Genomic DNA, 23,143 nt, shown 5'->3' with positions numbered 1-23,143 from the left:
ACACTGTTCCTTTCTTTCTTTCTTTTTTTAAATTTTTATTAGTGAAACACCATGAGGTACAGTTATAGACTTATAAAATTTTTGTGCTTGGGTTTCAGTTATACAATGATCGAATACCCATCCCTCCATCAGTGCCCATTCTCCACCACCACTGATCCAGTATCGCTCCCACCTCACATCCCCTCCCATCCCACCCTACCTCTGTGGCGGGGCATTCCCTTTTGTTATCTCTCTCCTTTTGAGTGCTGTGGTTTGCAAAAGAGACATTGAGTAGCAATCATGTTTGGTCTATAGTCTACTTTCAGCATGCATCTCCCATCCTGAGAGGAATCTCCCAACACCCTTTATTTGGTGCTCCCTTCTCTATCTGAGCTGCCTTTTCCCCTAGCTTGTGCAACTGGCCTCAAAGTCATGGAGTAATCCTCCTGGTACTTATCTCGGCTATAAGACACTGTTCCTTTTATGGTGGGAGATGTTCCATATAATCAACCTGTCATCACCTGTCAGGTAGCTGATCCTGACCCTGGAGACTAGTTCCATATCAGGGGCTCAGTGTTGATCACTGTGGTTATCATAATGGGCACTCAGCAATGTCCATAATCAGATCGGTCAGGTTGCATAAGCCTCCATCCCTGCCTTCATGGGTACTTTATTCATGAACTCAGCAAAGGCTGTGAAGAGAAAAGTTGACTAGTAACCGAAAAGGGGGTCATATTATAAGCCTGGTACAGTCCTCCTTTACTGAGGTCACCGAGGTTATATGGAACACAGATATCTTCAGTATTTTGCCCATTTACAGAGGCTAATGGGCTGGAGCTATAGCACAGTGGGTAGGGCATTTGCCTTGCACGCGGCCGATGTGGCTGATGCAGCCGACCCGAGTTCGATTCCTCTGCCCCTCTTGGAGAGCCCTGAAAGCTACCGAGAGTATCTCGCCCACACAGCAAAGCCTGGCAAGCTACTCATGACATATTTGATATGCCAAACACAGTAACAAGTCTCACAATGGAGATGTTACTGGGCCCGCTTGAGCAAATCGATGAAAAATGGGAGGACAGTGCTACAGAGGCTGATAATGCTCACCTCTTACCCATATTTTTTTGTCACCAATGTTCCCTGACCATCCTGCCAAAACATTTGCTACAGTACATCAGTCAGAATATAAGTGCTCTGTAAGTTTTTTCTCCTTCCAAGCAAGTGGTCCACCAAATGTATTTCTTGAAGTTCTTCCCACTGGCAGGATTTCCCTTCACAATTATTATTTCTCTTCACAAGGATGTCCCAGAGGGGGCTGTAATGCTGCAGCTATTCACTCCTCGGTGGTCCTTGCAATATCTCACAAAAACATCTGTAAGTCATGTAAGTCGTGTAAAACGGAAGGAAGTCTTCTCTTCCTCTGTCAACGGATTGTGAGTGTGCATACAAGGAGAGAAAAGGCAGTGTGGCAAGAGTTGGGACCGTGGGCATTTGGAAACTTGTGCCTTCAGGACTCCCCTGTTTATACCATATCTGTTTGTGATGTTTAGTGATAGAGTCTGTCTGTGTATGCCCAGCCTTGTTGTTCCATGAGTCAAGTATTGACCTCTTCATAATGGCTACTTCAAGTTGGTTGGTATCTTGGGGGGAAGACCCGGTAGCAGGCCAAGAACTATTTCTCAGCTGTCCCTGGAGCGATAATACGTGTTTGCATGCACCTGACCTGGGTTCAATCCCTGGCACTCATGTAGTCCCCTAGCCCACCAGGAGTGATCCCTGAGTACTGCTGGGTGTGGCAAAACAAAACAAAATACCACCAACACCCTCCCCCGAAAGGGATGGGGGTAGAGAGGGGAGATATGAGAGAGAGAGGTGCTATTCTCCACAGATGGCCGGGTCTTTCCAAAATTCTAAAAGCTCGTGTGTAGGGGCTAGCCAGAGGCTCCAAACGGCATCACTGTTGTACTGGCTTCTTCAGGAGCCATTAAACTTGCTGGATCATTTCAACCAAGTTGCAGACCGCTGCCTTAAGCACCTCTTGTTACTCAAAATTTGCAACTTTTGGGGTCACTTGGTACATGACCCATAACAAGATATCCAAGGATGGAATATGCTACTTCTAAAATCTAAATAGGGTACCAGAGAGATCCTACAGGGAATCAGGCTAGCCTTGTATGCAGCTGACCCTAGTTGGAATTCCCCACCCCCCACACACTGCAAACATGGTCCCCCAAACATCACCAGGAAAAATTCATGAGTATAAAGCCAGAAATACCCCTGAACACTGCTGAGTGTGGTTCCCCCAACCCCCCAAAAAATCCAAGGGCTCAAGAGATTGTATAGGGGGTAGGGTGTTTGCCTTGCGTGCTGCACAGACCAGGGTTTGATCTCTGGCACCCCAAGCTCACCAGGAATGATCCCTGAGTACAGAGCCAGGAGTAAGCTTTGAGTACTGCTGGGTGCACCCGCTACCCCCACCCCCAACCAGATCCAAAGAGAGCGTCTAAGCATTTCCTACTTCTTGATGGTAGGAGTGTCAGAGAACACAATCTATCTTTTACCTCCGTAGGAGTATTTCAACAAGTCCCATTCCCCTGGACTCTGAGAAACTTCACTGAGGTAGAATAACCATGAATTTTTGTCCAATTTATTTCCTATCCTGTACATTTAAATGGCCTAACAGTAGTTACTTAGATACAACTTGCTTATTATATCAAATCAGCTTAATGTTTCTGGTGTAATAGGCTAATTCAGTATGTAGTGGAAGGAAAAGGAAATTAGATTCTCTGAACTAAATTTGACATCAGGCTAGAGAGTGATCTACCCTCTCCTTATATATCTGGTAAGGGTGAAGGCGTATATTACTCGCCTTGCCAGGTAAAAGCAAACTGCTGTTAGTGGGCGTTATGACCTTGAATTATTATTCATCCAGTTACAAGATGAGCTACATCTGATTTTTAGTGATTCCAATGTTACCAGGAGAAAGGAAGTTTTCCTAGAAATACTTGCATTTTTCATACAGTTCTTGATTGAACTGAGAATTCAGATTATCTAGTGAGTTTATCCTTTCCTTTCAACACTTCGTCAGCAACATTTGGAGTGACCAACAATATACATTAGTTTTCCCATACTATTTGATTGGCTCTGCACTCAGGAATTACCCGTGGTGGTGCTCAGCGGATACCATATGGGATACCAGGAATCAAATCTGGGTCGACGGCATGCAAGGCAAATACTCTACCCACTCTGTTATCACTCCTATAATATTTGAATGTGTAATATAGAGTCATTTAGATCCTTATATCTTATAAGGGATTTATCAGAAGTATCCAGTAGAAGTAATGAAAGGGTAGATGTAGGAGACCTTAAAGATTAAATTGCCTGAAGCTATTGGAAAGCACGTGTTTAAAAACTAGTAAAGGGGAAATACAGACACTTCATGGTCACCAGAACAATAATGCTGTAAAGAAAAAAATTTGAGGCCAGAGAGATAGTATAACAGTTAGGCGCAGTCTTGCACGAGACTGACCAGGATTCAAGCCCTGGGATTCCATGTGGTCCTCTAAGCCCAGCAGGAGTAATTTCTAAGTGCAGAGCCAGGACTGACCTCAGAGCACTGCTAGGTGTGGCCCAAAAGCGCAAATGAAAAACACCAGAAATGTTAATTCACTTATTTTAGACATTGTGGATTCAGTGTCAAGACAAATTAATTCTTGTGGAACTTACATTCTTAGGAAAAGAGTCAGACAGTCAAATAAACAAGAAAATTCCCTCTGTGGAAAACAGCATGGAGATTTCTCCAAAAAAAGAAGACAGAATTGCCAGACGAGCCAGCTATTCCTCTTTTAAGCATTTATTTTGAAAAGATATCTGCATACCTATGTTCATTGCAGTGCTATTACGATGGCTAAGACCTGGAAACAGCCTGAATGTGCAGTGACAGATGAGTGCTAAAGAAGTTCTGCTTTATACATCCACACCGTCGAATACTACGCAACTATAAGAAAAGATGAAGTTTTACCTTCTGCTATAGCGTAAACCAAAACAGGAAACCAAAGTATGGTCAAATTACAGCAAAAGGAATAATGAGGCTGAGAACTGTAGCCCTGGGAACGTAGACCAGAGAAACACCACCGTGTGTACGAGAGAGCTGCCTGGAGTACAGCGGACTTCCATGCACAGAAAGATAGGCGAGTGCACAGCCAGCTCTGCTTTATGCAGATGAGTTTCTCGGTGCAGTTCTGACTGGTGGAAAGCTTATCTCAGGATGATGCTTCAATTTTAATTCTGGCTGGTTTGTTTGGCCAGTTTGGTTCAGCTGTGTCTGGGCATTCCTGAACATTCCTGAATCTTGGTTCTCAGTCATCTCCTTCCTGTTTAGTTCCCCAGTCTCAAGTGACTTCAAAATGGGTTGCTATTTCTTCTGAGGATGAGGTAGAATGTGCAAATGAAGGATCTAGGGCCTCTGGGGATTAACATTTGTCCTGGGAGATTCTGTCTTCAGTTATTTTCCCAGAGCATACTTCTGCTAAAAGTCTGTGTGTGTGTGTGTGTGGGGGGGGGGGGGGGATGGTGGATCTGATTTTGTGCATCTATACCATAAGATGTGTCATTCCAGAGGGCTCCTATCATATATCACACGCTCTTCTGGAGTTTAGTATACATTGTGAGCAAAATCAGGGTAAGCAAAATTCCTGATAAAGGGAGACAGATGATAAATAATAAAACTCCAAGTTACATAGCAAGCTGAAGAGACAATGAGAAATAAGTAATGGAATGTGACTGGGAGAGGCATTACGTATTTCATTTCGGTGGACGGCACGGGCTCATGGAGATCCTGATCCTTGAACAGAAATTTGATGGTAATGGCTTTCAGAAATGAAAGGCCTGTTTCTCTTTTGTTTTCTTTTGGGTTGGGCCACACCCAGGTATGCCCAGTCCTTATTCCTGGCTCTGTGCTCAGGAATCACTCCAGCTGGTGCTCATGGAACCATATGTGGTACTGGAGATTGAACCCAGGTTGGGTACGTGCAAGGAAAGTACCCCACCCACTGTACTATTGCTCTGACCCTGAAAGACCTACTTTAAATTGAGTGTTTGATTTACTGGACTGCTTCTTGCACAGTTTGCTAATTTTTACTCAGATAAATCTAGCTAGATCTTTCAAGTCTAGACTTTTTTACTGTCAGTTCTTTTTTTCTTTTTTTTTTGACCAATAGTAAGCATTGGATCATCCTTGTGCAAACTGTATGCACATGTTGTATAATTTGAAAGAAGTAAATGGGAGGATATGGGCTTGGCTTCAGCATATCACTTTATTTATTGATTGCAGCAGAACCATGACTAGAGCCTACCTCTACTCCTGTCTCTCTTAATTTGGGGGCCACTCCCGGCAGTGCTCAGGGCTTATTCCTGTCTCTGCAGTTAGGGATCACTCCTATAGAGCTTGAGGAGCATATGGGTTGCTGGAATTAAATCCAGGTTAGCTGCATGCAGGGCAAGCACCCTACCTGCTGTACTATCTGTTCAGCCCCTCTTCTTTCTTTTATCTCCAAATGAAACACCCATATTTTTTATTATTCTTTGAACGATATTAGGAGTGCCTTGATCTTGGGGGTCCTCTCCTCAGACCACTTTTTCCTCCAGTGGTTCTCTCCTCAACTTTATTCACTTCAGAATGTCACATTGTAGAAAAGACTTCTTAGTGCCATGAATGATACAGTGTCTGTCCCTTCTTCTCCAGTCACCGGGTGACCAAATACCCTGCTTGAAGTTTCTTCATAGCAGTCATCAGTCCTTGATACTAAATAGGTCTCTTCTTGTTCATTGTTCATCTTTGACCATTAAGTTGAGTTTTTCTTGGCTTTCCCCACCCCTTCCCAGAAGCCTATATTCTCTCTTGAACATGAATTTCTCTTTTTCTCTCCCTTCACATTTCTCTATGTAATTTTGGGGGGGGGGGGAGGACATACTTGGCAGTGCTCAGGGATTACTTCCCAGGGATTATTCAGGGGTTATTACTGGTGGGGTGTGGGGGCCTATGGGGTGGCAAGGATTGAACCTGGATTGGCTGCAAACAGGCAATCTCCCTACCTGCTCTGGACTCTATGTAAATTTTTTTCCTTTTATTTTTTTGGGGGGTGGGGGTCACACCCAGCAATGCTCAGGGGTTACTCCTGACTCTGCACTTAGAAACTACTCCTGGTGATGCTAGGGGAACCATATGGGATGAAGAGAGTTGAACCTGGGTTGGCCACCTGGGTTGGCCACATGAAAGCCAAAACACCTTACCTGTTGTACTAACACTCCAGCTCCCCTATGTAATTTTTTTTTAAGTAAAAAGATTTTACTTCACACACAAAACATTTTAGTAAATGTTTAGTAAATTGGGTATTTCTTTTTTAATTAATCTTTTACGATTGTTTTAATTGAATCACTGTAAGATACACCCTTACAAAGCTATTCAAGGTTTTATCAGTGTTTCAACACCCATCCCTCTAACAGTGTACGTTTCCCAGCACCAGTGTCCTCAGTTTCCCTCCCATCATCACCACCCCCCCTTAACCACCCCTCCCCTCGCCTGCCTCTATGCCAGATGCTTTTCTTCTCTCTCTCTCTCTCTCTCTCTCTGGGTATTTCTTGGCAGCAGAACTTTATTTTTCCACCATGTTTCAAATATGTGCTTAATATAAAATAATTTAATAAATGATATATTCAGTGCTGGAGTATATTCTCCTTTAACTTGGTATCTAATACTTCAGAGTTTAAGTTCGATCTCTGTTGAAGTTTTTTAGGGATCTTATCCATGTATCTTGTCTGGAAGATATTTATGAAGTATAAATAAATACGAAGTAATGAAATTTTTATATGCCTTATTGCCATCATTCTCATTACTAGGTGATCGCTAATCCTATTTAAATAACCTGAGACCAGATTTGTCGGACCCAATGAAGCGTGGCAAAAACAAAAATGTGGGTTAACTAAAATCCTCTGCTTGGATCTGCTTAAACTAGATGGCTTAACATTTTAAGCAGTTTCTCTAAGCAAACAGCATGGTGAATGTTGCTCGGGTAAAGCAGCTGGTATAATCCTCACTTAACAGACACTAAACTATTTAATTCTGTTTGATTTGGCTGGAGCCACATAGGGTCCAATGGAATGATGCCAGTATAAAATCGTGAACCATTTGGAAAGATGGGATTTAAGTAGAACTATTATAAAATTAATGTGTAAATTTAATAAGCTTATATAAAAATATAAATATATAAAATATATATAAAATATGAAATACAAAACTGAAAGTGATCTTTTGCGGAAGGGGTCACCTACTTGGGGTGCTCAAGGCTGTTCCTAGCACATAACTTGGGTGTTGTTTCCAGCCAATCTAGAGGTCCCCTAGTGTACCAAGGATCAAACTTAGTCATGCATACTAGTTTTTTGAGTTGTCTCCCAGCCCAGGATGATCTTTTGCTATTAGAATCTTTACTTTTTCCATATAAGAGCAAGTTTTGGTATCAATGTGATTTTTAACATACTAATGAATGGAGCTGTTTCTAAATCTTACAGTTTGTGTTTTGATATGGCATAGGGGATGATGGTTCCAAAATTATTATTGAAGGCTAATTTAATATACCAGCTAGTTAACTTTAATCTGTTGTTCATCCTAATATGATTATTTTAGCATCGTTCTCATATAATTATAATTGGAGTCATTGTAGTATGTCTTTTATTGATACTTAACATACATGTCAGGAAAATTTAAGTCCTTAAGCTTAAACATATGGAACAATATTTTTTGAAATATTTTTTGAAATATTCTCTCAAAATAGATACATATTGTCTAAGGTTTATCATCATTTCTTTCTCTGCATTAATCATGTTGGAACCAGAAATTCAGGACATGTTGCAGATAGGTAGAAGCTGACTTCTTTCATCTTACCAGCAATAATATTTTTATCATGGAAATTTGCAAACCAGATACATTTAGAGAAAAATGATCCAGTAAATTCATTATCTTTAACCAATGACAATAATTTCAACACATGGTCAGTCCTTTCTATATATATTCCTGCCTACTCTTCATATTTTGTACTTGGCTTTGTATTCATTCAAAGCAAATTTCTGACTAGTGTGTCTCTGAAAGGTCACTGTCACTGTCACTGTCCTTCTGTTGTTCATCGATTTGCTCGAACGGGCCCAGTAACATTGTGAGACTTTTTACTGTGTCTGGCATATCGAATACGTCACGGGGAGCTTGCCAGGCTCTGCCACAGGCAAGATACTCTCGGTAGCTTGCCAGTCTCTCCAAGAGGGGCGGAGGAATCGAACTCGGGTTGGCCATGTTGGCTGCGTGCAAGGCAAATGCCCTACCGCTGTGCTATCGCTCCAGCCCATAATTTTATTGATAAGCTTAATTTCTGAAGATTTCTTTGGAAAACTAAAGTTCAATTTTTTTTTTTCGGCTTTTTGGGTCATACCCAGCAATGCTCAGGGGTTACTCCTGACTCTGCACTCAGGAATTACTCCTGGCAGTACTTAGGGGACCGAATGGAATGCTGGGGATTGAACCTGGGTCGGCCGAGCGCAAGGCAAATGCCCTACCCACGGTACTATGGCTTCAGCCCCTGAAGCTCAAATTTTTGAACTTCTAGGGGCTGGAGTGATAGTATAGCAGATAGGGCATTTGCCTTACCCATGGTTAACCCAGATTTAATCCTTGGCATTCCATATGGTCCTCAGAGTCCAACTGAGAGTGAGCTAATAGAACTTTGGGGTTTGAGTCATCTGAACATCTTTTTAATACCTGGAAAATCTTAGTCACTTTGATGTTGGCCTTCTTTTTTTGGGATATTTATTGCAAATGGTAAAACTGGTGTGTCTTTATTATGAATAATGTTTGGATCTGACAGAAATTTGGGGTGTGGCCTATTAATCTCCTTGGCAGATAATACTTAAGCACCGTGATTTACAAAGTTGTTTATAATGTAGTTGTAACGGGCTTTCAATGTTCCAGCGCCAATCCTGCCACCAGAGTCACCTTCCCTCCACCATGTCCCCATTTTCCCAACTGCCTCTTAGTAGGCACACAATAATTTATTTTATATTGCTTGTTACAATAATGGCTAAGAGAATTATCAGAAATAGTTAAGTAAGACAAAAATTTGTGAAAATGGTTATGTCTCAATATGGGGATTATTAAGTCCTTGTCTGAGGATTTACCAAGCTGTTTGTTGCTAGTTGAACCTTCTGTGTTATTATTTTTGCTTGTTGAGTTCAGTTGTCTTCTGTGTTACTTTTCCATCTAATTTGGTGTGCTCCTACTGGGATTTCAGTATTGTGGAATTTGGAGGTGTTGCATGTATAGGTGAAGAATTTTAAGTATAGGTGGCAGAGCAGTTCAGAAATCCAAGATCTGTAAAACGGGGCCAATGAGTTCAGATGGCAGAGCCTGTGAGGGCTGGCTATGGCTGCTGGGACTTCCAGAGGAACCCGGCTGGAGGGGAAGCTGCCCACCCCACTCTGAAAAGATGCCAGAGTTCTCAGCCTCAACCTGAAGTTTTCATGGGTTGGTGCCCCCAGAGGTGGTTAATGAAGCAGTGGAGTTGGGCCACTGATGCAGCAGTGGCAGTTGAGTGTGGGTGGGGCTGGCGAGGCAGTAGCATGGGGACTCAGCCCATCCACTTCCCAAGGGTTCCCCAGAGTTTTCAGCTGGGAGGCCATCATGTCTGTGATTTTGGGACTCTGAAGAGCAGGGCTGGTGGGCGAGTCAACAGGGCGGCGGCTGTGGGCCATCCCACTCTTATTTCACCATTGCATCATGAATTCAGAAACACTTTATGCTTAATCAACTTAAAAGAATCATTTTTATATTATGGTGTGGGGTATCTTGGCAAAGATCACCATTGACAACTATGACAGTAGAATATATCTGCCTTAAAATGATGCTTGGGCCAGAGATATAGTACAGTGAGAAAGGCCGTGTATACAGCCAATCCAGATTTAGTCTCCAGCACTGTGTATGGTTCCCAAGCACCACCAGGAGAGATCCCTGAGCACAGCATGTGACCCCCAAACCAGAAAAACGTTCGGGGCTGGAGCCATAGTACAGTGGGTGGGGCATTTGCCTTGCACAAGGCCGGCCCGAGTTCAATTTCCAGCATCCCATAAGGTCCCCCAGCACCACCAGGAATGATTCCTGAGTGCATGAGCCAGAAGTTACCACTGAGCATCATTGGGTGTGACCCAAAAAGAAAAAAAGAAAAAACAAACAAACAAAAACCAGAAGACGTGACACTTTCACCTAGAGAGCTAGTGCAGTGGGTAAGGTGCTTGCCTTATACGCAGCCAACTCTGTTCAGTCCCTAGCACTAGCTGAGTGTGCAAGCACAGCAACCTAGTGATTCCCACACACAGATAAAAAAGTATATGCAAGCACCAGAGTCAGATATGTGTGCAACCTCTGGTTGTTGCAGTGACCACAATGAAAAGAAGGAAAATTGGAGAGGGAATTTAAGTAAAATATTTTACAGTCAATAAATGGCAACACTATGAATGCTGAGCTCACCTTAAGTGCAGTAATAATGACATTGATTGACTGTTGAGTGTTATAGTCAACTGTGTATGATTTATCATTTATTTATGACAAGTGTGTTGTTAATGTTTATCTTTCACAGGTTGGAAGGTGGAGGTCAAACTATGTGGTTAGCCTCAGCTTGCAGAAGTTGTAAAGGACAGAACTGGATTTTAATTCTGTGGCTTAATTTGCAATACATTTTGCTTTTATTAACAGTTTTTACATAGTCCTTTCAAGGCTTGTTAGCTTTTTTAAAAATTCACAGTTAATAACTCCTTAATAAAGTGCTGGTAATTTTTATACTTTTTATTTTAAACTCAGACTTTAAAAGTAGCTAAACTTGTTACTTAAGTACAAATGGGATAACATGCTAGATTTCCACAAAATGTTCAATAGAGTTTGGAGTTATACTCCATTTACAAGGTAGATTCTATACTAAAAATACTGTATGATAGAGTGTAAAAATATTTAGCTTACCTCAGAAAACTAGAATTTTTGTGTAAAATTGTGTATTTTGCTGAAAATTTTGAAACATGTTAGTAGTCTTGGGACTGGATTCTGAGAGACCTTATTTCCAGTCCAGGCCTCTTATCTTTCTTACCTTTGAAAATATATATCTCAGAATAAAACAGTATTTTTCTAAAGCTTATAAGTAATGATTTTTTATTATGTTGGAATGTTTATCTTTTCAAATTTTTATATGAAAAAGTGATATGATTACTCAAGGCAAAATCATCCATTGAGCACTTAAGTAATTCACCCTTGCTTAAGCAACTTAATATGAACAAGTACTGGCTTGTTTACCTGGGTTTAACATATTTTATGGAACTTTCATTAATTGATTTTTAAACCTGGAATGTGTTTTGTTTCTTAAGTATAATGAATAATGTAGTATGCTGTCAATAGGTAGATTTATATATGTTTTTAATATTGGAATATAAAACACTTAACGGCTTATTCTGCAAAAACAGAAGCAGAACAATCAGTCAGAAGACATGGCTTTCCTTTGTTAAAGAAATAGATTGGCATTACCATGGATTTGTAAGAAACAAGAAATAATTAACCCAAACAGCAAATACCCTGGAAAAAAATTGTTTTTATTGATGCCAGGGACTGAACAGAGCCTCACTCATGGAAGGCTAGTGCTCCCCAACTCCAACATTTATAAAGTATCCTGACTCTTATCCCACCTTATAAAAATTGACTTTTTATTCCTTCCCACCTCCTTCCTCTCATGGGTTCTCATGTCATCGCAGTGGGGTGTGGACATGCTGGCTGTGGTGCGTGCCTGGGTTCCCGTATCTGGTGGTGCTCCCTAAGGTTTGCACCCTCCTGTGTCAGTGCTTGTCAAAGGTGACACTGAGGCCTACAAGTTAGTGGTGTAATGCTTGATGGAGTGCTCTGCAGTACTCCTGGGGCTTAAGAAACCCACTCCCCATTTCTTTTTCTTTGCGTGCAGCCAACCCGGGTTCTATTCTTCCACCCCTCTCAGAGAGCCCGGTAAGCTACCGAGAGTATCACACCCACACAGCATAACCTGGTAAGCTCCCCGTGGCATATTCAATATGCCAAGAACAGTAACAACAAGTCTCACAGTGGAGATGTTACTGGTGCCCGCTCAAGCAAATCGATGAACAATGGGAGGACCGTGCTACAGTGCTACCATTTTTATTGAGCTACTATGACATACCCCTTTTTGTGTGTTTATATATACCAGGCTGTGATGGCAGCAAGAAAATAATCATTGGCTGTGTGGAGGATAGCAGACAGCGTAGGCTGCCAGGATTACACTTGCCTGTGTGGAGCTCCAGTGATTTGAACTTGTGACCATATGTGCTTGTGCTAAGCCTTTTCAGCATCCCCTCTCAGCCTATTTATTCTAACTTGTAGAAAGTTTTTTTTCAGTTTTGACATGGATTACAGATATTTATAAGTTTTTTGTTGTTGTTGTTTAAGTGTAAGATAAGTGGTTTTTAGCTGCCAGTCTTTGGAGCAGTGATGTTGTAGCACAGATATGAAACAGTGGAAGTCACAAGTGTAGGCTGTGTTTTTGAGAATTGTTTTATCATTTGTTTGTTTGGTTTCTGGTTTGGAGTACTGCTTAGGGCTTAATCCTGGCATTGTTCTGGGAACCATTTGTAGTGCCAGGAATTGAATCCAGGTCACCTGCATGCAAGGCAATTGCCATATTCATAGTATCTCTTGAGCCCCGGAAAATTGTTTCAAATTAACAGAGAAATTGAGACAATAATACTAAGATCCCAAATTGTTTCCTTACTCATAAGCCCCAGTTGATAACTTCTTATATTCTTTTTTTTTTTCTTTTTTGGGTCACACCCGGTGATACTCAGGAATTATTCCTGGCTCTGCACTCAGGAATCACTCTTGGCAATGCTCAGGGGACCATGTGGGATGCTGGGGATCGAACCCGGGTCGGCCACATCCAAGGCAAACACCCTACCTGTTGTACTATCACTCAGACCCTATTTCTTATATTCTTAAAGTATATGTGTTGCAATTAATGAATCTTGTTTGTTTTGTTTTGAGGCTACATCCAGTGGTGCTCAGAAGTTACCCTTGGCTCTGCTCTCAGGAATCACTCCTGGCAGGCTCAGGGATCATATGTTTTGCCAGAGATTGAACCTAGATTGACCTCATGCAAGTTAAGGACCTTAGCCATTGTACAATGTCTCTGGCCCCTAGTGAATTATTACTGATATATATTATTAGTTGCAATCTTTAATTTTTTAAATGACCATTTTTATTGCAGTACCATGATTTATAGTACTGTTAATTATACTTTTTGTTCACACATTGTTCCAGCACCATACCCATCACCAGAATGTCTGTAAAAGTTTGTAATTTATTCGTGTTTTCTTATTGGTTGCTAAATTTCTCTTTTTTTACAGTCATGTCACTTTATACTTCTTTATCTTGTCTTAGTAGATTTTTTTTTGCTTTCTGTGTCACACCTGGCGATACACAGGGGTTACTCCTGACTCTGCACTCAGGAATTACTCCTGGCAGTGCTCAGGGGACCATATGGGATGCTGGGAATTGAACCCGGGTTGGCTGTGTGCAAGGCAAATGCCCTACCTGCTGTGCTATCTATCACTCCAGCCTCTTCGTAGGTTTTTCTTGACTGGCGCTTTCTTAGGTTTTCTTCTTTTTGATGACCTTCATAGTAAAGCTTGAGTTCTGGTCAACTATTTTGCAGAACTGAAAGAGAACTAAAACATCTGGCCCCTCTATTGAAATTGGCTCCCTTTTTTTTTTGTTCATGGAGTTGGGTTGTGATTTTGTTAGAGAGAAACTTTGTGTAATATACATGATTTATCACTGTTGATACTAATCTTTAAACCTGACTTAGTGTTCATTACATTTCTTCATTAAGTCACTTTTGCATGTATATATTCTGGAGATTGAATTAATTTACTCCTTTTTACCATGTTCCCCCCAGCCTTTGAAATGAAGTCAGTATGTGAAGTTCACATTTAAGGAATAGGGAGGTATGAGCTATGTTCTTGAGGACAAACTATCTTCATAAAACATTCAGAATTCTTTAAGGTGGATTTGTGTTTTCTATTTACTAACTTAATTCCTAATTGTATTAGTATGGACTCATGGATGTTTTGTACTGGTTAAAATCTAGTAGTACTTAACTTATTTGCAAAATATTCCAGCTTTGGTGATTGGATACTTTTTCAGTTGGTATTTATATCCCTTTAATATGTTCCCATAAATGTAACATTTTGGCATCTTCTTTTTGTTTATTTTTTTCTTCTTGGAAGCAATTTAATATTCATTGCACTCCAGATGCTTTAAGCTCATCTGTCTTGTTTCATATCCCAGTAGTAAAGTCAGTCATTTCTCCAGGGAGCCGTGGTTATTTTTTCTTGAACAGTGGTATTAGGAACTAAGGTCTGCAACCTAGGTGCTTTTAAAGCTGCTAGAGTGTAATTATTCTCGGCTATCAGCTGATAGAGTAAGGAAATTTATATACAACAGGTGTTTTAATACAGAGCATGGGCTGCTTCAATAATTTGAAAAGCAGATAGGATGGTAGGAATATTTTAAAACGACAATTAGGTATTTTTGTTCTAAAGAATTTCAAATTCATATGAAAAAAATAGCAAAACAGTGAAGTTCAGGGGTCAGAAAGAGTGTACAGGTGGAGGTACTTGCCTTGCATCCCTCTTACCCCAACTTGATCCTTGGGAACCCCATCTGGACTAGAGGTGTGGTGGGCTGGGATTACTACAAAGGGGCCTGGGAAAATCACGAAATGGAAAATTGAGTTTCTCTGGGATTTCCGTAGTGTTTACTGTTTGTTGAAATTCACTGCCTGTATGTACTCTAGAAAGGATGAATTTTATTGCATGCATATTATATTTTACTTTTTAAAGATACTAAAAATAAGAACCTTGTGAAGTAGGGACCATATACCATATACAAAAGTTATTTCAAAATGATTTGTATACTAAAATAGAAACAATACTTTGAAATTTAAGAAAAGTCTGGGGTCACAGAGGGGTAGTATAGGGGTTAAACTTTTGTCTGGTTTCTGGCCGACAGTGGTTTAGTTCCTGGCACCATGTGGTCCTGCAGACATTGACAGGAACAGCCCTTGAAGGGCCCCTGATCTGAACTGCAATCTGGGGTTCCCCACACTGAAGTGCTTAGTTAGGCAAAGGTTTACCCAGAGAGATCCCTTGGCCTCCTGAGCACCACTTAAGAAACCCCTCCCAAAAAAGTAAAAGAAAACCTAGGAGAATATAATAGTTGACAGAGACTTCATAAACAGAGCACTGAAAGTATTGGTTATTTTTGAAATGGTAATTTAAGTTGATCAGAAACTAGAACATTGTTAGTAAACTCAGAGGCAAAGAATAGAATGGTTGCCAGGAGCAGGAGGTAGAAAATAAGGAGTTCAATAGATTAAATTTTTTTTAAAAAGTTCCAATTATAAGATAGTAAAAAAGTTGAACCTTACTTTGCATTTGGGAGCCTGGGTTCGATTCTTACCCCCACATGGTGCTCTGAGCACTGCCAGGAAGGTGTGACCTCAAAATGAAAAGTAGCAAAGCTTCATTTATATGAAATGAATGAGTTCTTGAGAGATTTAATATTTTGTACCCATAATCATCAACATTGTTTTGTATACTTCAAAATTTGTTAGGTAGAATTCATTTTAAATGTCTTTCAGGATTAAAATTAATTAAAAATTTGTATTTAAAAACAGTAAGAAAACAAAGAAAGTAAAGACGAGACATTAGGAAAAAGCATTCATAATAAATATGACCAAAATGTGGATGCAGAATTTCTTTTTTTGTCTTTTTGGGTCACACCCGGCAATTCTCAGGGGTTATTCCTGGCTCTGCACTCAGGAATTACTCCTGGTGGTGCTCGGGGGACCATAAGGGATGCTGGGAATTGAAACCAGGTCGATCGCATGCAAGGCAAATGCCCTACCTGCTGTGCTCTCAGTCCAGCCCCGCAGAATATTTTTTTTTAATTATTAGAACTTAGTAAAATTTCTTTAACAACAGTTCTGTTTTGTTTTGTGGCCACATTCAGCAGTGCTCAGGGATAACTCCAGGCTCTGTGCTAAGGGGTCACTCTTACTGAGGCTCCAGAGATCATATGTGAGTGATGCTGGGAATTGAACCTGGGTCTACCATTTGCAAGGGAAGTGCTCTACCCGCTGTGCTATATTTATATTACTCAACATTTTTTTTAGAAATAAAAAAAAATTTTTTTTCTTGGTGAATTTTGTATTTGGGGGGCACAGGAAACAGTATTTAGTCAACATTTACAAAAGGGAAAAAGTTTTCAACAAGCTGAACAAGAGAAACTTGAAGAGTAGTAAAAGCATATTAAAAGATACATTCATTGAGGCCAGAGTGATGGTATAACAGGTAGGGCAATGACTTGCTCTCGCCAGAGACAGGTTTGGTCTCCCAAACCCAGTATGATCTCCTTAGCTCCTCCAGGAATTAATCCCTGAGCACAGAGCCAGGAGTAAGCCCTGAGCATTGCCGGGTGTCACCCCATAACAAGAACAACAAAAAATCCCAGATGTTTTGGCAGAGATTAGAGAGATTGGAATGTATTATCTCTGTTACTTGCTGTTACTGATTTAATATTACATTGCTTCAGGCTTCAAGTCTAATAATGATAGAGGATGATGACCTTGCTAGGAGATAAAATGATCCTAAAAGTTATTTTCAGGTGGTTTAGTAAAGAAAAGTGTGTGTGTGTGTGTGTGTGTGTGTGTGTGTGTGTGTGTGTGTGCAGAGAAAGTTAAGACACAAAACATTAAGCTGTTGAATTTTGAATGACAGATACGTGTGGATATTTATTGTACTATTTCAGTTTTTCTGGGTTTCAGATATCCAAATGGGGGCCGGAGAAATAAGATAGTATAGGAGGTGAGCTACTTGCCTAACATGCAGTTAACCCTGATTCAAATCCCTGGAACCATTTTTGGTCCCCCAACCTGGCATAGAGCAATAGAGCATAGAGCAATGAATAGTCCCTGAGCACCATTAGGTGTGGTCCCAATTGACCCCCTACACCCCAGAAAGGAAATAAATGTGTCTAGAATAAGAATCATAGTGGGGGGGAGGGGGAAATTCTTGCTCTAATCACTTTTAAGATTATATGAGATTTTCTTGAAGTTTTCTTTTGAGTTACTGGGAAATACTGATTATTAATTTATTTGAATTTAGGGCCAACCCAGGTTTGATCCTGGACACCAAGCCCCACCAGGAGTGATCCCTGAGCTGGGAGCTGGAACTAAACCCTGGACATTGCCAGGTCTGGCCCCAAAACAAAAATAAACAACACAATGTAATTTATTTAAATTATCTGGTATTTTATTTGGTGGGGCTGGAGCGATAGCACAGCAGTAGGGCGTTTGCCTTACAAGCAGCCAACATGGCCACCCCGAGCTCGATTCCTCCGCCCCTCTTGGAAAGCCCGGCAAGCTACCGAGAGTATCTGCCCGCACGGCAGAGCCTGGTAAGCTCCCCGTGACGTATTCGATATGCCAAACACAGTAACAACAAGTCTCATGATAGAGACGTTACTGGGCCCGATCGAGCAAATCGATGAACAACGGGAGGACCATGACCGTGATATTTTATTTGGTAATACCAAAGGAACTGTAGAAATGACCATGGCGAAAAGGAGAGAGAGAGCAAGAAGGAAAGTGCCTTCCATAGAGGGAGACTGGGGGTAAGGGGTGGGGGGGCTGGGGGATGTGGTGGGGAAATGAGGGATATTGGTGGTAGGAGGTGTGTACTGGTGGAGGGATGGGTGTTGGATCATTGCATGACTGAAACCCAATTATGAACAGCTTTGTAATGGTCTATCTCATGATTACCCAATTTAAAAAAATTTACAAAAAAATAAGTCACAATGGAAACGTTACTGGGTCCACTTGAGCAAATCAATGAATGGGAGGACAGTGCTACAAAAAGATAATGTGTTCATACCCAGCTCAGTCAGCTTAATCAGTAGTTGAATAAATAGCAGTACCCCTACATTTATAAAAAAAAAAAAAAAAAAGGAAGGAGGGAGGAGGGCGGGAGGAAGGAAAGATGGACCTTCGCTCTGGAGTGATAGTCCACTCGGAAGGACACTTGCCTTGCATGAGGCCGACCCGAGTTCAATCCCTGGTACCCTATATGGTTCCCTGAGCTCTGTCAGGAGTAACCCATGAGCACAGAGCCAGAAGTAAACCCTGGGTATTGCCAGGTGTGGCCCGAAAACAAAATAAAAATTAAAAAAAGAAAAAGAAAAAACGATCTTGATAAGTTCCTTTCTCATATAGATGGAAATTAGTTCGAAAGCAGTTAACCTGTAAACCAGAAGTAATGCTTAGGCGGTGAATTCAGCCCTGTTTTCCAGCATGTCGAGCTTTCCAGTGTGCTATGTTACCTTTCCCAGTAATAGGACTCAGTTGGAGGTAAAGTTGGGTTATGGAGAATGCTATGTGTTATTTTCATTTCCATTATATATCATGTGTATTTTCTCCATTTTGAGAGTATTATCAAACTATGTTACTTGATTTACTGCTATATAGACTAGGTGTTTTATTAAAAGACAATTGCTTCTTTTGATAGTTGCTTTACTAGAAATTTTTATTATATGTTTTGGACTGTGGTTTTGGTTACTGGTTTTTATTGTCCTCTAGTTTAAGCTATGAAGAAGGACATCCCTCACACTCTGAAACAGATCTCCTGCAGAGACAGACCTTTGCAACCTCTCACCAGCTTCCTGGATATACTTCCACACCTCAGCCAACTGGTAAAAATACTCACATGCACTATTTCAACAGTCTGGGCACATTTTGTCAGTCTAAAGTTTAGTTAGTTAGGTTTATTATGTTGAATTATGAATGTGTACAAAATAACTCTGCTGTGGGAAATGTTAAAATGAGATTAAAAGTCTCATCTTTTTCTGAAAGGGAATATCTATTTAATCATCTGAAAGACCTTTTTCATGCATCTTTGTTGATTTCAAATCATAAATATACTTGATTAATACTTGATATTTTGAAATAAAAAAAAACAGGTTCACTGAATATTTAGTCTCAATTTTCAGAGACTTAAAAAGATCAGAGATGCACCAGAGAGATAGTACAGTGGGAAAGGCACTTACCTTGTACCCATGCTGGTTTGATCCCTAGTATCACCTATGGTGCCCCAAGCACTACCAGGAGTTAAGTCCAGATCCAGGAGTTATGAGAATCTTTGGGTATGGACTCAAACCAAAAAAAAAAAAAAATTAAAAAAATAAATAAATAAACCACCACAAACCCCAGCAGAATATAATTTATGTATATGCATATATTTTACTTCGGGACATACTTTATTTTCAAATGCAGGTCTTTCTGGAATATTTGATACTAGTGTGAACGGTGCCAGCAGTAACACTAAAGAATCTTCGGTGATGAATTTTCTCTCTGCTGTTGAATCTCGAACTGCTCAGGCTGCTTCTTCAGGAACTACTCTTTTACCACAATTCAGGGCTCCATCTTGGCAGACAGGTGATACTTGATTTTTAGAATTTTTAAGTCCTGTGAAAATAGTGAGAAAATTAAAATTTATCATCTTGTTATGGTAGTGGGCAAAATGGTGCAAATTATCTTTTTTCCGGTGAACTTTAAATTCTAGGATTTTTTTTTCTTCTACAATTCCATGTGAACAAATTTAAGACATTGTTACTGACAGAAACTCAGTTTTAGCACTGTTGTGAGGACTAACAAACTGAAGAAGATAGATAATGATAAAAGAAAGCTGTAGGGGCGGGGGTATAATTTAAAAGTCTGCAGCTCATGCCTTGAATATGTGGAACCCGATATTCATTCTTTCCTGGTAGTCTTGAATATGTGGAACCTGAAATTCATTCTTTTCTGATATAGTTCATGGCCCAAAACACCACCAGGCCCAGGAAGCATATTGTTGGACCTGAACTTTGAACCTTCTGTTTGCTTGACTGATTATTGCCAGGAGAAGCCCTGATTCCCTCACCATTGCTTGGGAGACAAAACTCTAGATGTGAAGTTATTAACTAACAGTTTAGTTATTTGTATACCTGACAAAAGCACAGATTAATATTTTTTTTTAATTTTAACTATTGAGATTTAATTGTAGCATATTTAAAATATACAGCATAGTAGGGCTGGAGCAATAGCACAGTGGGTAGAGCGTTTGCCTTGCACGCGGCCGACCTGGGTTCGATTCCCAGCATCCCATAAGGTCCCCTGAGCACCGCCAGAAATGATTCCTGAGTGCAAAGCCCCTGTTCATCGCTGGGCGTGACCCAAAAAGAAAATAAAAATAAAATATCAGTTACCATGTTTATCCTTTTTTGGTGAGAGAACAAATTTCATATATTTTAGTGACTTTAGCCTGGTTAGGTGATATAATTAAAAAGTTTGAGCTGGAGAGATAGCACAGCAGGTAGGCGTTTGCCTTGCATGTGGCCGACCCATGTTCGATTCCCAGCATCCCATATCGTCCCCTGAGCACCGCCAGGAGTAACTCCTGAGTGCAGAGCCAGAAGTAACCTCTGTGCATCACTGGGTGTGACCCAAAAAGAAAAAAAAAGTTTTGGGAGGCCAAAGAGATATTATAAGAGGTAAATGATTGCCATCTAAACATGTCTTGATGCACTCTAATACAGATCCCTGGTACTACATATAGTGGTTCCCTGTTCTGGCAAGGGTCACCCCTGAGCACAAAGACAGAAACAGTACTTGAGCATCATCAGATATGACCAAAAACAAACAAAAAAAATCTTAGGACTGATTTTTATCATTAGTATAAAATTGTCCTTAGTTTAACAGGTTTTTATCACTACTTAATAATGGTCACTGAGAATCTGGAGAGATTATATATTGGGTAAGGCACTTGCCTCACATACAACCCACCCAGATTTGATCCCTTGTTTACCATGCATTAGCAGAAGCAATTAATTCTTAAGTAACAGGACTAACTCCTGAGCATTGCTCCGTGTATGTTCCTCACCCCTCCCCCCCAAAAAAAGTCATTGTAAGTTGATACTAATATATTGTATTCATCAATACATTCCTGATTTTTCCTATTTTATTTTTTAGTTGTTTCTAAACCCAAATTATAGGTTTTGTAATTTTTTTTCTAAATGAAAAAAAAGCCACCATCAGTTGACAGTGCCAGGGTATAACTCCTGGTGGAGATGGTTGGAGGACCATGTTAGAGATTGAACCCAGGTTTTCACATTAATGAACTCGGCTCATCTATAATTCTCTGACTTTTAAGACTTATTATCTTGTTTTAAGGAACAAGAAATGTTATAACATTTCAGAAGACAGCGTTGAGAAATAACTAGGGAAAAATGGCTGGAGATATAGTGCAGTGGGTAGGTTACTTGCCTTGCATGTGTCTGACCCTGGTTTGATCCCTGACATCCCATGTGGTGTTTACCTGAACACGCCAAGAGTGATTCCTGAGTGCAGAGGTGGGATTAACGCCTGAGCACACTGGGAATGGTCCAAGCAGATAGGGTGCCTGCTTGTATTACATGCTTCTGACCTGCATTTGGTTTCCCAGAACCACATGTGCCCGGAGCATGACCAGGAGTGATCCTTGAGCACAGAGCCAGAATAAACCAAGCTCTGCTTGTGTGGCTCCAAAACAAAACAAACTAATCCCCCCAAATCTATAGGAACTTTTATTTTTAATTCAGCCCACTAATAGAGCTCCTAAGTTTGTTCTTTTTTCCTGTTTGCTTTTTTTTTTTTTTAATGCTTTTTTGGATCACACCCAGCGATGCCTAGGAGTTATTCCAGCTTTGCACTGAGGAATTACTCCTGGTGGTACTTGGGGACCATATGGGATTCTGGGAATCGAACCCAGGTCAGCCTCATGTAAAGCAAACGTCCTACCTGCTATACTATCGCTCCAGCCCCTTTTAAAAAAATTTTTGGGTTATACCTGGTGATGCACAGGGGTTACTCCTGGCTCTTCACTCAGGAATAACAACTGGCAGTGCTCAGGGGACCATATGGAATGCTTGTAATGGAACCTGGGTCGGCTGTATGCAAGACAAACGCCTTACCTGCTGTGCTTTCGCTACAGCCCCCTTTTTTCCTGTTTACGAGGAAAGAATGAGCATTTTAGTGTGAACAGTATTGAAGTAGAACAGTATTGAAACCAGAGTTTTTGTTTTTTCTTTCTGGGATATTGTCATACTTTTATTAAATTAGTTTTCTATTCTAGTTCCTATGAAGTGTTAGTCTTTAAGGTGTAAGTATAATTAGATATTTTCTGTGTAAAAGTAATACTTTTGTTTGTCTGTTTTGGACCACACCCAGCAGTGCTCAGGACTTCCTCCTGGCTCTGTACTCAAGGGATTATTCCTGGCTTGGCTCAGAGGACCACAAAGGGTAGGCCTTATGCAAGCAAGCATCATACCCGCAGTATTATCTTTTTAGCCCTGTAATAGTAAATCTTTCATCGCATTACTTGGAGAAAAATGAGAGAAAAAATGTTTTTAAAGGGTGAGACAATCATTTCTCCATTTTACCAAAATCGGTAATGTTTGTATTGTGTATATTGGTACAAGGGATTAAATCGACTTTCCACACATGTTGAGCCTGTGCTCTGCTACTGAGTCTCATCCTTGACCCTAAAATTTGTTTTTATGAAAGTATACTTAAAAAATTTAAAAAATAAAATGGAAATAATAATTATAGTAAATTATAATTCTGATTATAATCTACTTTTCAGAGAGGAATTAAGTTTAATGTTTACTCTCTTTTGATGTCTTTGTATAGCAAAATCTACAGAACCATAATCAATGATAAATTATTAGGCTATGCCATGATTACTTGTTCATTCTCCTTTAGATGAACATTTAGGTAATTTCTCCTTATAGATTATATATAACATACACAATAATTTTTAACAAATTAAAATTTTATAATTTGGGTCAAATCGATAGTACAGTGGATAGGATGTTTGCCTTGCATGTGGCTGACGCAGTTCAATCCTCAGCATCCCATATGGTCCCCCAATGAGCAGTTAGGAGTAATTCTTGAGTGCA

The 23,143-nt window shown here is 40.3% G+C and overlaps 1 protein-coding gene across 1 annotated transcript in view; it reads left to right on the top strand.

The window, feature by feature from the left end:
* QSER1 (glutamine and serine rich 1) overlaps positions 1–23,143 on the top strand; it is a 72,203-nt gene that overhangs the window by 8,484 nt on the left and 40,576 nt on the right. Inside the window, exons 2-3 of the mRNA XM_056135885.1 lie at positions 18,750–18,862; positions 19,443–19,604. Of these exons, the coding sequence (XP_055991860.1) occupies positions 19,508–19,604 (97 nt within the window). The 5' untranslated portion in view covers positions 18,750–18,862; positions 19,443–19,507. The remainder of the gene's footprint in view (positions 1–18,749; positions 18,863–19,442; positions 19,605–23,143) is intronic.

This window comes from Sorex fumeus, unplaced genomic scaffold, assembly GCF_029834395.1.
Source record: "Sorex fumeus unplaced genomic scaffold, SorFum_2.1 ptg000007l, whole genome shotgun sequence".
Lineage (NCBI taxonomy): Eukaryota > Metazoa > Chordata > Mammalia > Eulipotyphla > Soricidae > Sorex > Sorex fumeus.
This window is presented reverse-complemented; position numbering and strand designations above follow the sequence as displayed.